Source organism: Salmo salar, chromosome ssa26 (genome assembly GCF_905237065.1).
Source record: "Salmo salar chromosome ssa26, Ssal_v3.1, whole genome shotgun sequence".
In the NCBI taxonomy this organism is placed as follows: domain Eukaryota; kingdom Metazoa; phylum Chordata; class Actinopteri; order Salmoniformes; family Salmonidae; genus Salmo; species Salmo salar.
The window spans coordinates 5396092-5409208 of record NC_059467.1 but is presented as its reverse complement, the minus strand read 5'-3'; the positions used below and the strand labels follow the sequence as shown (position 1 = coordinate 5409208).

At 42.3% G+C, this 13117-nt stretch overlaps 1 protein-coding gene across 5 annotated transcripts in view; it reads left to right on the top strand.

Moving 5' to 3' along the window:
- Window positions 1-13117, top strand: part of LOC106587054 (low-density lipoprotein receptor-related protein 4) — a 270120-nt gene that overhangs the window by 99340 nt on the left and 157663 nt on the right. For all 5 annotated transcript variants that reach the window (XM_014174939.2, XM_014174937.2, XM_014174938.2 and 2 more), the window contains exon 2: window positions 3704-3850. In XM_014174939.2, the coding sequence (XP_014030414.2) occupies window positions 3704-3850 (147 nt within the window). The remainder of the gene's footprint in view (window positions 1-3703; window positions 3851-13117) is intronic.

Below are 13117 nucleotides of genomic sequence, written 5' to 3'. Positions count from 1 at the left end.
TCTGCTACCACACGACAAGCAGTACCGGTGCATCAAGTCTGACACCAACAGGCTCCTGAACAGCTTTTATCCCCATGCCATACGACTGCTTTTTAGCAATCAAAATGACTACACAGACTGTATGAGTTGACCTTATTTTATTCTTGCACTGTCTTTTCACACTCACAAAGCCCTACATCCAGGCTATATTACAACCGGCCGTGATTGGGACTCCCATAGTGCGGTGCACAATTGGCCCAGCGTCGTTCGGGTTTGGCCGGTGTAGGCCGTCATTGTAAATAAGAATTTGTTCTTTACTGACTTGCCTAGTTAAATAAAGGTATACAAAAAATAAAAGCACACTGATACTCCAACACACATACAAACACTCACTCCATAATTTGCTCACACAAACAGAATATGCACATACATACATACATACATTTATACTGACCCACTCACATACAATCACCATATAGGCTACTGCTACTCTGTTTATCATATATCCTGATGCCAAGTCACCTTACCCCTATACATATCTACCTCCATCACTCCAGTATCCCTGCACATTGTAAATATGGTACTGGAACTGACTGACCCTGTATATAGTGTGCTTACTTACTTTATTATGTTCTTCTTATTTCTATATATTGTGTGTTTTTGTTCTACCTTGTTGTTTTTAGTATTACATTGTTATTGATTACTGCATTGTTGGGGTTAGAACTTGAAACAAAGGCATTTCACTGTAATTGTGCATGTGACATACAAAACTTGAAACATTAAAACAATTAACATTCCATCATGCTTCGAGTCATATACAAAAATGCTAGGCAGGCCATTATTTTGTCTACCTTGGCTATGCCCCCATAGGATGACAATGCCCCATACACAGGGCACGGGTGGTCACAAAATGTTTTGATGAGTATGAAATTTATGTAAACCAAATGTCATGGCCATCTCAGTTACCAGATCTCAACCCAGTTGAACAAATGTGGAGCAGCGCCTGAGACAGTGTTTCCAACAATACACCAAATTATGAAATTTAATTTGGAAGAATGGTGTCGCATACCTCCAATAGAGTTCCAGAGACTTGTAGAATCTATGCCAAAGTGCATTGAAACTGTTCTGGCATCCTATTAATACACTTTATGTTGGTGTTTTCTTTATTTTGGCAGTTACCTGTATATCTATCCACAGCTACACGGTTCACTCATATGGTTTGAGTTTAATGAATCCACTCAACTTGTGGTTTCATTTTCTGTGTGTGTGTATTCGAAAACACACACGAGTTTGTGTGTGTTTTTGTATTGAACCCTGTCATTTTATAGGTCTTCTCAGTGCAAGTGGCCTGTGCTGTTTAAAGCATGTTTGACAAATGCAGCCTCTCTCATGTGGCTCCATGTGACATGACTGCTCTGCCAACTCTAGACACAAGGCTCTAATTTAGTCCAACATAAACCCTCACTTAGAAAGCCATTCATATAGACCTGCATATACAACCCTGCTCATGGAAACCCATACACACTCATGTAGATTTAGCACAGATTAAATTGTTGATCAGCATGCACCAACCCGAAATACATTTACGTTTACATTTTAGTCATTTAGCAGACGCTCTTATCCAGAGCGACTTACGAATTAACAGTATTAGTTACGACCTGATCAAGTCTAAGAGGAGTAGTGTCTGTGTGTGCGTGAGCATGTGTGCATGCGTGTGTGTGTGTGATGCTACAGATAATTCCTTGTCTGATCTAGATTCTAGGGGGTAAGAAAGGAACAGTGTTTTTAGGCTTTCTGTCTTTGTCATCAGTCATTAGGGCCTTAGTTCTAGCCTGGTCCATTGTTCTATGTGTCTGAAAGGGACAGGGACTGGAGACACTAAGGAGGGACCACACGCCTCAGGGGAGAGATTAGAAAGAGAAGGAGCCAGACATTTTCTGTCTTTGTCGTGTTAGAAGCTTTTGGGAAGAGAGAGTGGGAGAGCAAGACCGAGAATGAAGGAAAAGAAAACAGAAGAGAAGGGTAGGCAAATGGGGAGAGAGAGGGAGAGAAATGAAAAGGGAGGCCATTAATTTAGTGCTGTGGGAGGTTTCTGAAGGTTAGTGTGTGTTTGGTGCCAGGCTCTCCTGGGTTGACTGATGCCTTTGTGAAGAGGCCAGGAACCAACCACACACACACACACGCGCACACACAGTCTTTAACTGAGTTCAAAGAGAGAGAGAAATCGGAGGCTTTTTTCACTCCCTGTAATGGACCCGATTTGCTGAGATTCATATAAAGTTTGGGTATTTTTTTTTTGTTGCTTAATATTGTTTAGTGCAGCCTACTACACACACTCTTGAAGGCTCTCAGTGGAAAACATCTCACACACACACACACTTCACCCATTTCTCATTGAAGCCGTCAGCCTCTTTCAAAGGGGCTAAAAGCATCTCTGGAGGCATTGCAGCCTCACCCTCATGTCCATATGCAAGCATGCACACACACACAACGGATGGGTACACACTCTCACTTGCGTACAGTGTTCACACAGAATGCATTAACATAATGGAAGCCAGTGAAATGAAGGCCAGATATATTTATTGTACTACTTTAGCACAAGACTGTGGTTCAGCCCCAGCTGAAAACATATCCATTGCGCACGCACACACACACACATCCTCCTCTGGTATGCGTAATATCATTATTTGGTGTGTGTGTGTTCAGGATAGATGGAGTGTATAAATGCACCAGTCTTGGCTAACAGGCATATAACATACATGTCACGACTGACTTGGACTAGTGTAGAGGTGGAATCAGATGCAGGAGACAGAGGTGCTGGAGGTGAGTGTCTTTTAATAAATCGACACACACAAAAGGCCGTAAGGCACAGGGCGCTACATACAGTCTGCCTGGGAAAAACACATTCCCATAAAACACGAAAAATATATCACACGGCACAAAAAGCCCGGTAATACTTCTGACAAAACTGTCAGTGAAAATGTACAAATCACGTCCCACCGTCCTGAGTGGACAATAAACAATCCCGCACAAAACCCCAACTGAAAACACACACTAAATAAGCCCCCACTAATGACAGACACAAAACAGGTGCGGAACAGACAGACAAAACCAAAAGACACAGAAACAACGATCGGTGGCAGCTAATAGGCCGGCGACGACGACCGCCGAGCGCCGCCCGACTGAGGAGGGGCACCACTTTCGTTGGATCCTGTGACAATACAGCTCATTGGGTTTATGACAGTCAGACTACATGAGTGAATGAGGCTTTGGCAGTGCTGAGGCTTTCATAAGCATATCTCACAGCTCTGCTATGGCATATTTTCCTTCCGATATATTGATCTTGATATGGTCTGTGCTCATAGGTGCAGTAGGTAACTGTTTTTTTTGGTATGGTTTGACATAAGGCTATATTAGTCTATTGAGCTAAAGCAGTGGTGGGCATACTTTTTGGCTCAAGGGCCACAGCTCTTAGGGCTGGTTTCCCAGACAAAGATTAAGCCTAGTCCCGGACTAAAAATCTATTTCATTGGAGATTCACCATTGAACATGCTTTTTAACCCAGGATTAGGCTTAATCTGTACATGGGAAACCAGATCTCAGGCAAGCTTACTCATCACAAGAGGATAGTTCATCAAACCACCTCTGCTATACAAGCATGTCCTCTAAGTGTATTCTTTTAGCATTTTCCTAACCCGGTTCCGTCTTCTCTCTCTCTTTCCAGGCGTGTTGGGCAGTGCGGAGTGTTCATGCGGGCGCAACCACTTCACGTGTGCAGTGAGCGTGTTTGGGGAGTGTACATGTATCCCGGCCCAGTGGCAGTGTGACGGGGACAACGACTGTGGCGATCACAGCGACGAGGATGGATGCAGTGAGTTACACCTAAATATCTCCATTTGTCTTTCACTTTACTATATTTAGTACAAAATCAATTTTTATTTTTATTCATTTCACCTTTATTTAACCAGGTAGGCAAGTTGAGAACAAGTTCTCATTTACATTTGCGACCTGGCCAAGATAAAGCAAAGCAGTTCGACACATACAACAACACAGAGTTATACATGGAGTAAAACAAACATACAGTCAATAATACAGTAGAAAAATAAGTCTATATACAATGTGAGCAAATGAGGTGAGATAAGGGAGGTAAAGGCAAAAACGGCCATGGTGGCAAAGTAAATACAATATAAGTAGTAAAACACTGGAATGGTAGATTTGTAGTGGAAGAAAGTGCAAAATAGAAATAGAAATAATGGGGTGCAAAGGAGCTAAATAAATAAATACAGAAGGGGAAAAGGTAGTTGTTTGGGCTAAATTATAGATGGACTATGTACAGGTGCAGTGATCTGTGAGCTGCTCTGACAGCTGGTGCTTAAAGCTAGTGAGGGAGATAAGTGTTTCCAGTTTCAGAGATTTTCGTAGTTCGTTCCAGACATTGACAGCAGAGAACTGGAAGGAGAGACAGCCAAAGGAGGAATTGGCTTTGGGGGTGACCAGAGAGATATACCTGCTGGAGTGCGTGCTACAGGTGGGTGCTGCTATGGTGACCAGTGAGCTGAGATAAGGGGGGACTTTACCTAGCAGGGTCTTGTAGATGACCTGGAGCCAGTGGGTTTGGCGACGAGTATGAAGCGAGGGCCAGCCAACGAGAGCGTACAGGTCGCAGTGGTGGGTAGTATATGGGGCTTTCGTGACAAAACGGATGGCACTGTGATAGACTGCATCCAGTTTATTGAGTAGGGTATTGGAGGCTATTTTGTAAATGACATCGTCGAGGATCGGTAGGGTGGTCAGTTTTACGAGGCTATGTTTGGCAGCATGAGTGAAGGATGCTTTGTACTTTGGATTGGAGATGTTTGATGTGAGTCTGGAAGGAGAGTTTACAGTCTAACCAGACACCTAGGTATTTGTAGTTGTCCACATATTCTAAGTCAGAACCGTCCAGAGAAGTGATGCTGGATGGGCGGGCAGGTGCAGGCAGCGATCGGTTGAAGAGCATGCATTTAGTTTTACTTGTATTTAAGAGCAGTTGTAGGCCACGTAAGGAGTGTTGTATGGCATTGAAGCTCGTCTGGAGGGTTGTTAACACAGTGTCCAAAGAAGGGCCAGAAGTATACAGAATGGTGTCGTCTGCGTAGAGGTGGATCAGAGACTCACCAGCAGCAAGAGCGACATCATTGATGTATACAGAGAAAAGAGTTATCCCAAGAATTGAACCCTGTGGCACCCCCATAGAGTCTGCAAGAGGCCCGGACAACAGGCCATCCGATTTGACACATTGAACTCTATCAGAGAAGTAGTTGGTGAACCAGGCGAGGCAATCATTTGAGAAACCAAGGCTATTGAGTCTGCCGATGAGGATGTGGTGATTGACAGAGTCGAAAGCCTTGGCCAGGTCAATGAATACGGCAGCACAGTATTGATTCTTATCGATGGCGGTTACGATATCGTTTAGGACCTTGAGCGTGGCTGAGGTGCACCCATAACCAGCTCTGAAACCAGATTGCATAGCGGACGGAGAAGGTGCAGTGGGATTCGAAATGGTCGGTAATCTGTTTGTTGACTTGGCTTTCGAAGACCTTAGAAAGACAGGGTAGGATAGATATAGGTCTGTAGCAGTTTGGGTCTAGAGTGTTTCCCCCTTTGAAGAGGGGGATGACCGCAGCTGCTTTCCAATCTTTGGGAATTTCAGACGACACGAAAGAGAGGTTGAACAGGCTAGTAATAGGGGTTGCAACAATTTCTGCAGATAATTCTAGAAAGAAAGGGTCCAGATTGTCTAGCCCGGCTAATTTGTAGGGGTCCAGATTTTGCAGCTCTTTCAGAACATCAGCTGACTGGATTTGGGAGAAGGAGAAATGGGGAAGGCTTGACACTCAGCCATCCATGGAATGAGTTTGACGCTTGTGCTCTGGTAAATCCTTGTTCATATGGCAGGCCTTAACTTCTATGGGCTGCGTGCGGCGCTAGCGTCCCACCTGCGGGAAATATCAGCCAGTGAAATATCAGGGTGGTAAATTCAAAAACAACAAAATGTCATAATTCAACTTTCTCAAACAAACAACTATTTTACACCATTTTAAAGATACACTTCTCCTTGATGTAACCACATTGTCCGATTTTCAAAAAGGCTTTACAGCGAAAGCAAAACATTAGATTATGTTAGGAGAGTACATAGAGAAAAATAATAAGGACATGTGTCAATAAAACCCAAAACACAGCTAAATGAAGCACTAACCTTTGATCTTCATCAGATGAGACTCCTAGGATATTATGTTACACAATACATGTATGTTATGTTCGATAAAGTTCATATTTATATCCAAAAACAGCATTTTACATTGGCGCGTGATCTTCAGAAAATGTATTCCCACCAAAACGTCCGGTGAATGTGCACATCAATTACTTAGAAGCATGTCAAAGCTGTTTAAACTCAATCTTTATGGTATTTTTTATGTACAATTGCGATAATATTCCAACCGGACAATAGCGTATTCATTCAAGGAGAAAAAGAAGGAACAGCGTGACCGCGCATATCCAATCCCTTTGTTGCCAGGCAGTCCACTCAGAAACTGAGCTCCAATTATCTGCCCAGTAACAGGAGAATGCTCAAACAACTTTCTGAAGGCTTTTGACAACCAATGGAAGCCTTAGGAAGTGCAACGTAACCCCACGGAGACTGTAGTTTCGAAAGGTACTAGAAAGAAGAACTACAATTCTCAGATCCTCCACTTCCTGGTTGACTTTTTCTCAGGTTTTTGCCTGCCATATGAGTTCTGTTATACTCACAGACACCATTCAAACAGTTTTAGAAACTCCAGAGTGTTTTCTATCCAAATCTACTAATAATTTGCATATTCTCGTTTCTGGGCCAGAGTAGTAACCTGTTTAAATTGGGTACATTTTTCATCCGGCCGTGAAAATACTGCCCCCTAGCCCAGACAGGTTAATGCTCAAATCAGTTTTGATTTTCAAATCTGTTTTGGACTACTGACTGTCCAAACAGCAAGTTACAAGTGACCAAATTGTATTTGTGTGTGTGTGTTCTGACAGCAGTCATTTGCTGACATAGCTATGCTAGTTGTCATAGTAATGATTGGTGTGTGCACAGTGGTGTAGGCTGATTGGTGGTGGTGCTTGTGTTTCCTATTACTCAGAAGTTATGGTATATAGCAGCAAGCTAAGGTGGCAACGATGCCTGCCATGGATGTTTCCCAGTTGCTTTAAATGTTCAAAATCATAGGGTAAGAACACTTTTAAAGCCTCAAAGGAACTTCCAAAACAAATCATTTTTGGCTAGCCACAGCAGTCAACTAGCTAGCTAGGTAGCCATTAAGCTTTCTAGCACATACAATCATTTCTTTGTAAGCAATTAACGAGCTAGTTTGCTACCTCATGTTCTTTTTAAACTGTCACAGAGTAGCTAGCAAGCAACAAGATATGAAGATATGAAATGTGACTTGAAATATCAGATACCATGTGCTTTTTGGATGTTCAGACTGCAGGAAAATAGATTTCGAATTGGATATGCCAATAAATAGGATTTGAGTCACTTCAAACTGCCAATGTGAACACTACTTTATATGGCCAAGTGATGGCACTAAAACTGTTGAACAATCACATGATATGTATTTAGACTGCTATCAAGGTTTAGGATTAAGATGTGTGGTATATTTTGCTAGTCAAAATCAGATTTTTGGCTTGAGAGCTCTGTATTTATGGTCTCCTGAGTGGCACAGCGATCTAAAGCACTGCATGTCAGTGCTAGATGCGTCACTACAGACCCTGGTTCGATTCCTGTATCGGCTGTATCACAACCGGCCGTGATTGGGAGTCCCATAGGGCGGCGCACAATTGGCCCAGCGTCGTTAGGTTTTGGCCGGGGTAGGCCGTCATTGTAAATAAGAATTTGTTCTTAACTGACTTGCCTAGTTAAATAAAGGTTAAATAAATGTGTGTCCTCTACTTCCCCCAGTCAGTGACATCCTCTTTAAATACAGCTGATCTTATCACCCTATACCGCAGCTCCACATTGGCACATAGCACTGGGTCATTCAGCCAATCATTGGTCTCATTGGTTCCATATGTACTCATTTGTACCAATCTAGTCCAGGTGGAGTCAATAAGCACCTGGCCTGGCTGTGACCGGGTCACTGAAATGAGCTCCATTGGGTCAGAAATGGAGAACCATAACATTCGGTGGTCCACTCTGACTGTGTATATTCTCTGTGCTCACTAACAGATGCTTGAGTGACTTTTGGCCTCTGCTAAGCTTTCAGAGAAGCACTGGCACCAGTGCTGTTGGTGATGTGTATGAGCATGCGTGCATGCTTGCGCGTGTGTGGTAATGCATACAGGTGCGTGTGTGTGCACGTTTCTTCTCATCTGTCCACCTCTGTCCCAGTAAAGAAGTAATTTTTCAGTAATTTTTCAAGCTAGCATATAATGTCACATAAACCCAAACCACACCTAAATGCAGCACTAACCTTTGATGATCTTCATCAGATGACACACCTAGGACATTATGTTATACAATACATGCATGTTTTGTTCAATCAAGTTCATATTTATATCAAAAACCAGCTTTTTACATTAGCATGTGACTAGCATGTGACTAGCATTCCCACCGAACACTGCCGGTGAATTTACTAAATTACTCACGATAAACTTTCACAAAAAACATAATTATTTAAAGAATTATAGATACAGAACTCCTCTATGCACTCGCTATGTCCGATTTTAAAATAGCTCTTCGGTGAAAGCACATTTTGCAATATTCTGAGTAGATAGCCCACAGGGCTAGCTATTTAGACACCCACCAAGTTTAGCCCTCACCAAAGTCAGATTTACTATAAGAAAAATGTTATTACCTTTGCTGTTCTTCGTCAGAATGCACTCCCAGGACTTCTACTTCAATAACAAATGTTGGTTTGGTTCAAAATAATCCATAGTTATGTTCAAATATCCTCTGTTTTGTTCGTGCGTTCAAGACACTATCCGAAGTGTAAAGAAGGGTGACGCGCACGACGCGTTTCGTGACAAAAAAAATCTAAATATTCCATTACCGTACTTCGAAGCATGTCAACCGATGTTTAAAATCAATTTTTATGCCATTTTTCTCGTAAAAAAGCTATAATATTCCGACCGGGAAAGCCTGTATACGTACAAAGAGAGAGAAAATAAATACATCTCGTGCCCTCGTGCACGAGCGTGAGTCTCAGAGTACTCTGACCAGCCACTATCCAAACGCGATAATGTGTTTCAGCCAGAGGCTGCCTCGATATCATTCAGCTTTTTCCCGGGTTCTGAGAGCCTATGGGAGCCGTAGGAAGTGTCACGTTACGGCAAAGATCCTCAGTCTTCAATAAAAAGAGCCAAGATGAACAACAACTTGTCAGAGAGGGCGCTTCCTGTTTGGAATCTTCTCAGGTTTTTGCCTGCCATATGAGTTCTGTTATACTCACAGACACCATTCAAACAGTTTTAGAAACTTTAGGGTGTTTTCTATCCAAAGCCAATAATTATATGCATATTCTAGTTACTGGGCAGGAGTAGTAACCAGATTAAATCGGGTACGTTTTTTTATCCGGCCGTGTCAATACTGCCCCCTAGCCCTAACAGGTTAATAAAGTAGGTGCTAAGATTTGTCCATCACAAACATATGGGGTAAGATATGTCTCTGTCCGGAAACAACCCCTAGGCATGTGTAGATATGAATTAAATAGTTGTGTATATATGCAAAATGGAAATAATGCATTAAGAAATACATCCAAAATGTTATTGACAAAACTCAGAGGGCAAGGTGGAGCTAGCTACAACCACATTGCTTACACTTTTCCCATTATTTCAGATCCATTTGAATTGCCCAAGGAAGTAAGGGCTATGGGTTGTTTCTGGACATGCCAATAATGATGTTCTTACTTTCAGAGAGAAGGCAGTTAAATAAAATGCAGATTAAATGGCATGGGGTTGTGGGTAATTGAGGAAAGTATAGGTCATATGATCCGGGCCTCCATTACACACATTTAATTAACTCTGAGCACTTGTGGAGACGGGCTTATAAAAAACAACTTTGCGACTTTATGGTGTTTAATAAACATTCTCAAAACAGGGCAAATAATTGAATTCTCTCAGGGTAGGGCCACAAATGAATTACTGTACATGTTGTAGTAGCATAGGGGATACTGTTTGGCTGGGTGAATTATTTGAATGAACACACACACATGGAATTCCATGATTCAGCTGTAGGGTGTAGACTGTGGCTGAGTGCATCCTGACCACACACACACACACACACACACACACATTGCAGTGGTTTACTTAAGTGTGTGCTGATAGCCCCATGAGGAGCCAGTCACAATTTATATCAATTGAGCAATTTACAGAGAAAGCAGAATACTCTGGGCTGGAAATGGCATGCAAAGTACATTTTCTGTGCAGGAGTGGGTGTGTGTATGTGGTCAGTTTGTGTCGGAGTATTCCATGTAAACCTGATCTAATTAAGGTCTGGAATTTAGAACACCAGTGTGTGTGTGTGTGTCTTTATGTCTGGACAGGGTGGCCCGTATAGTGTTTCATTCGAACACAGGGACCAAGGGATAGAGTTGGGCTGAGTGTTTATGTGTGTCTGGGCAAATGTTTTGATGCCAGATGAATAGGTTTTACAGCAACCTTTTTTCAACTGGTGGCGCTGGTGCTACTAACCTTTTCAGCTTGTGGCACAAGCACATGATTTAGTCGCACCAATTTGTTTTATATATATATTTTAAATAATTGATAATGACATGGCCTGTGTCCCATAATGTGCCTGCATTCCATACAGAACCAGGCCAATAAAGACTAGCCATCTTTTAAATTAGGATGCCCCACTTCCTTATGCCATTTAAACCAGCGTTTCTCTCATGTTCTCAGCTTTCTTTCATTGACCAGTAGCCAAATGCACAATAGTCATATTAGCAACCCATGCTAGTTGATGCATCTTTAGATCTCCCCTCTCAAAATTCCTAAGGGATATTTTCATCTCGCACATGTAACCTCTCACATGTGTGGTGTGCTTTTGAGAACGGTGTTTTCCCTCTAATTGCATTTAGAAACATTTGAGCGTATAGCCTACTGCAGTGTGCGCATTGCTGCGCTTATAATGTGAAGAAATACTTGATCAACATATTAAGCTAAACCTTCTGATCTGTTGCATTAGCCTCATTTGCTTTTTTTGTAGGCTACAGTGGTTGTATGAATTAGGGATCTACATCGCACAACTGTGCCAGAGTCTGTTTGGAATATTTATTTATTGCACAGAACAACAAGCTGACCAATAGAATAGGTAAACTTTTCTACTATGGGGGATAGTAGATTGACATAAGCTAGTGATTTTGCAGTTCGTTACTCATCTTGTTGGCTGAGGTAAAGTAAATGTGGACAGTTCTTCTAACATCTTCAAAGTGCGCCTCAGAATTCGATAAGGGACTCATGTCGTTGCATCCCGATGTGTCTGTCTTCACTTGTACTTCGGCTCTGCGAGGCCTGTGAGAAGGACCCGATCACGTGACGAGCATTAATTAATAAGAATTGAGATATCTTAGAGAGCCATGCGAGTGAGAGGTGCTTCGGAGCACGACAATTGACAGAGGGAATTATAATTATCATATTCGGCCCAAGGGCACAAATGTCACTTTTGCCGCAAGGCATGGATTTTTTGGGGGGGCCTTACAGCCACACAAGATGCCGCCGGGAAATTGGAGGACTGTAGTTATCTTTTAATTACCTTTCCATCTACTAGGGTATCTGTGGGAGAGACTAAAGCCGTCAGCATGCTTCAGTTCGGCTGGCACCTAGCCAAAACAAACGAGTGTGCTTGCGTACACCCTTAAAAGACCTTCACTTCACAAGTACTGTTTGTCTGTTTTGAGACGCCGAAGCCAGTATACACGTCCTCAAAATAGTCCGAATTAATCTCCGATAACTCCAGAAATCTGTCAGAAATGTTGAAGTTTTTGCAGAGAAGATCTTACAGTAGTCGTGCAATTTTACATCAAAAGTGTTTGGTGCAGTATTTCTCAAGGGAAAAAATGTGCATGAAAACGAGTCGTCTCTCGCCGAATGACAACAAAGACTTTATTGAAGAATCCCTACCGACGAAGGGGTGTAAACTTCAGTTCCGAACTTCGGCTTGCCTCCAGAATTTTTTTTGGTGTGCCTGAATAGCCCAAAAAAAGCTCACGAAGTCCAAAACAAACAAAAACGTCACAAATGTTGTCATAATATATGCACAAACTCTTCCGAACTGTTTCCGCTGGGAAGGATGCGGACACCTTAAGGATCCAGGTATAGATGTTTTAGGATGTAGGACTCAAAACTGACCTTGATCAGTGTGGATGATATCATCTTGGAGGTGGGACAGAGGGAGGGGTAGTGTTGTGGAAATTCATACTGAGAGAGACTTTGTCATTTCTTCAAACAATCATATTTTTTTTATATCGATTCATTATTCCAATAATGAGGCTGGTCGACCCCACACCCTTGAGTAACCTAACCTTTACACAAATGCAGAGTACTATATATAGCTGACACTAAAAATGCTTCGTCATGGTTGGTTCCACCCCTCCCATGCAGACCAAGGAGCATCATATGCCACTCTGGGTTCATCCGGTCATTATCTGCATCGGGTTGTTGTCTTAACCCCACCCTGGCTGAGTTTCCCAGTTGCAAGGATGATTTTGAGACAATTAGGGATTCTTCTACTCCTAAGCTATCTCTAGTAAAACACATTCTTGTCTATGTAATGCAGACTTTAACTCATTTTTGTCAGCTCAAGCCATCTCTAGTGACCATACACCCAGATTAGCTGCAGGGAACTAGAGTGGAGACCATAAAAACACAGACAGTATTAGGACAGAAATGTCTTACTATTAGTTAAATATTAATTGATAACCATTAATATAAAATAAATCAGGTAAATACAGAATTTTTCTATCACAGTAGGAAGGTGAAAATGACATAAGAAGATGCACTTAGCAGCCGTCAAGTCTTCCTCTGAACCCCACATGTGGATGCCAACAGATTTTTATGGAGCGGACCTCTGTGGTCCTCATGGGGTGTCCATCAATGTGCATGTTGAAAAACTGTGTGTGTGTCTGGT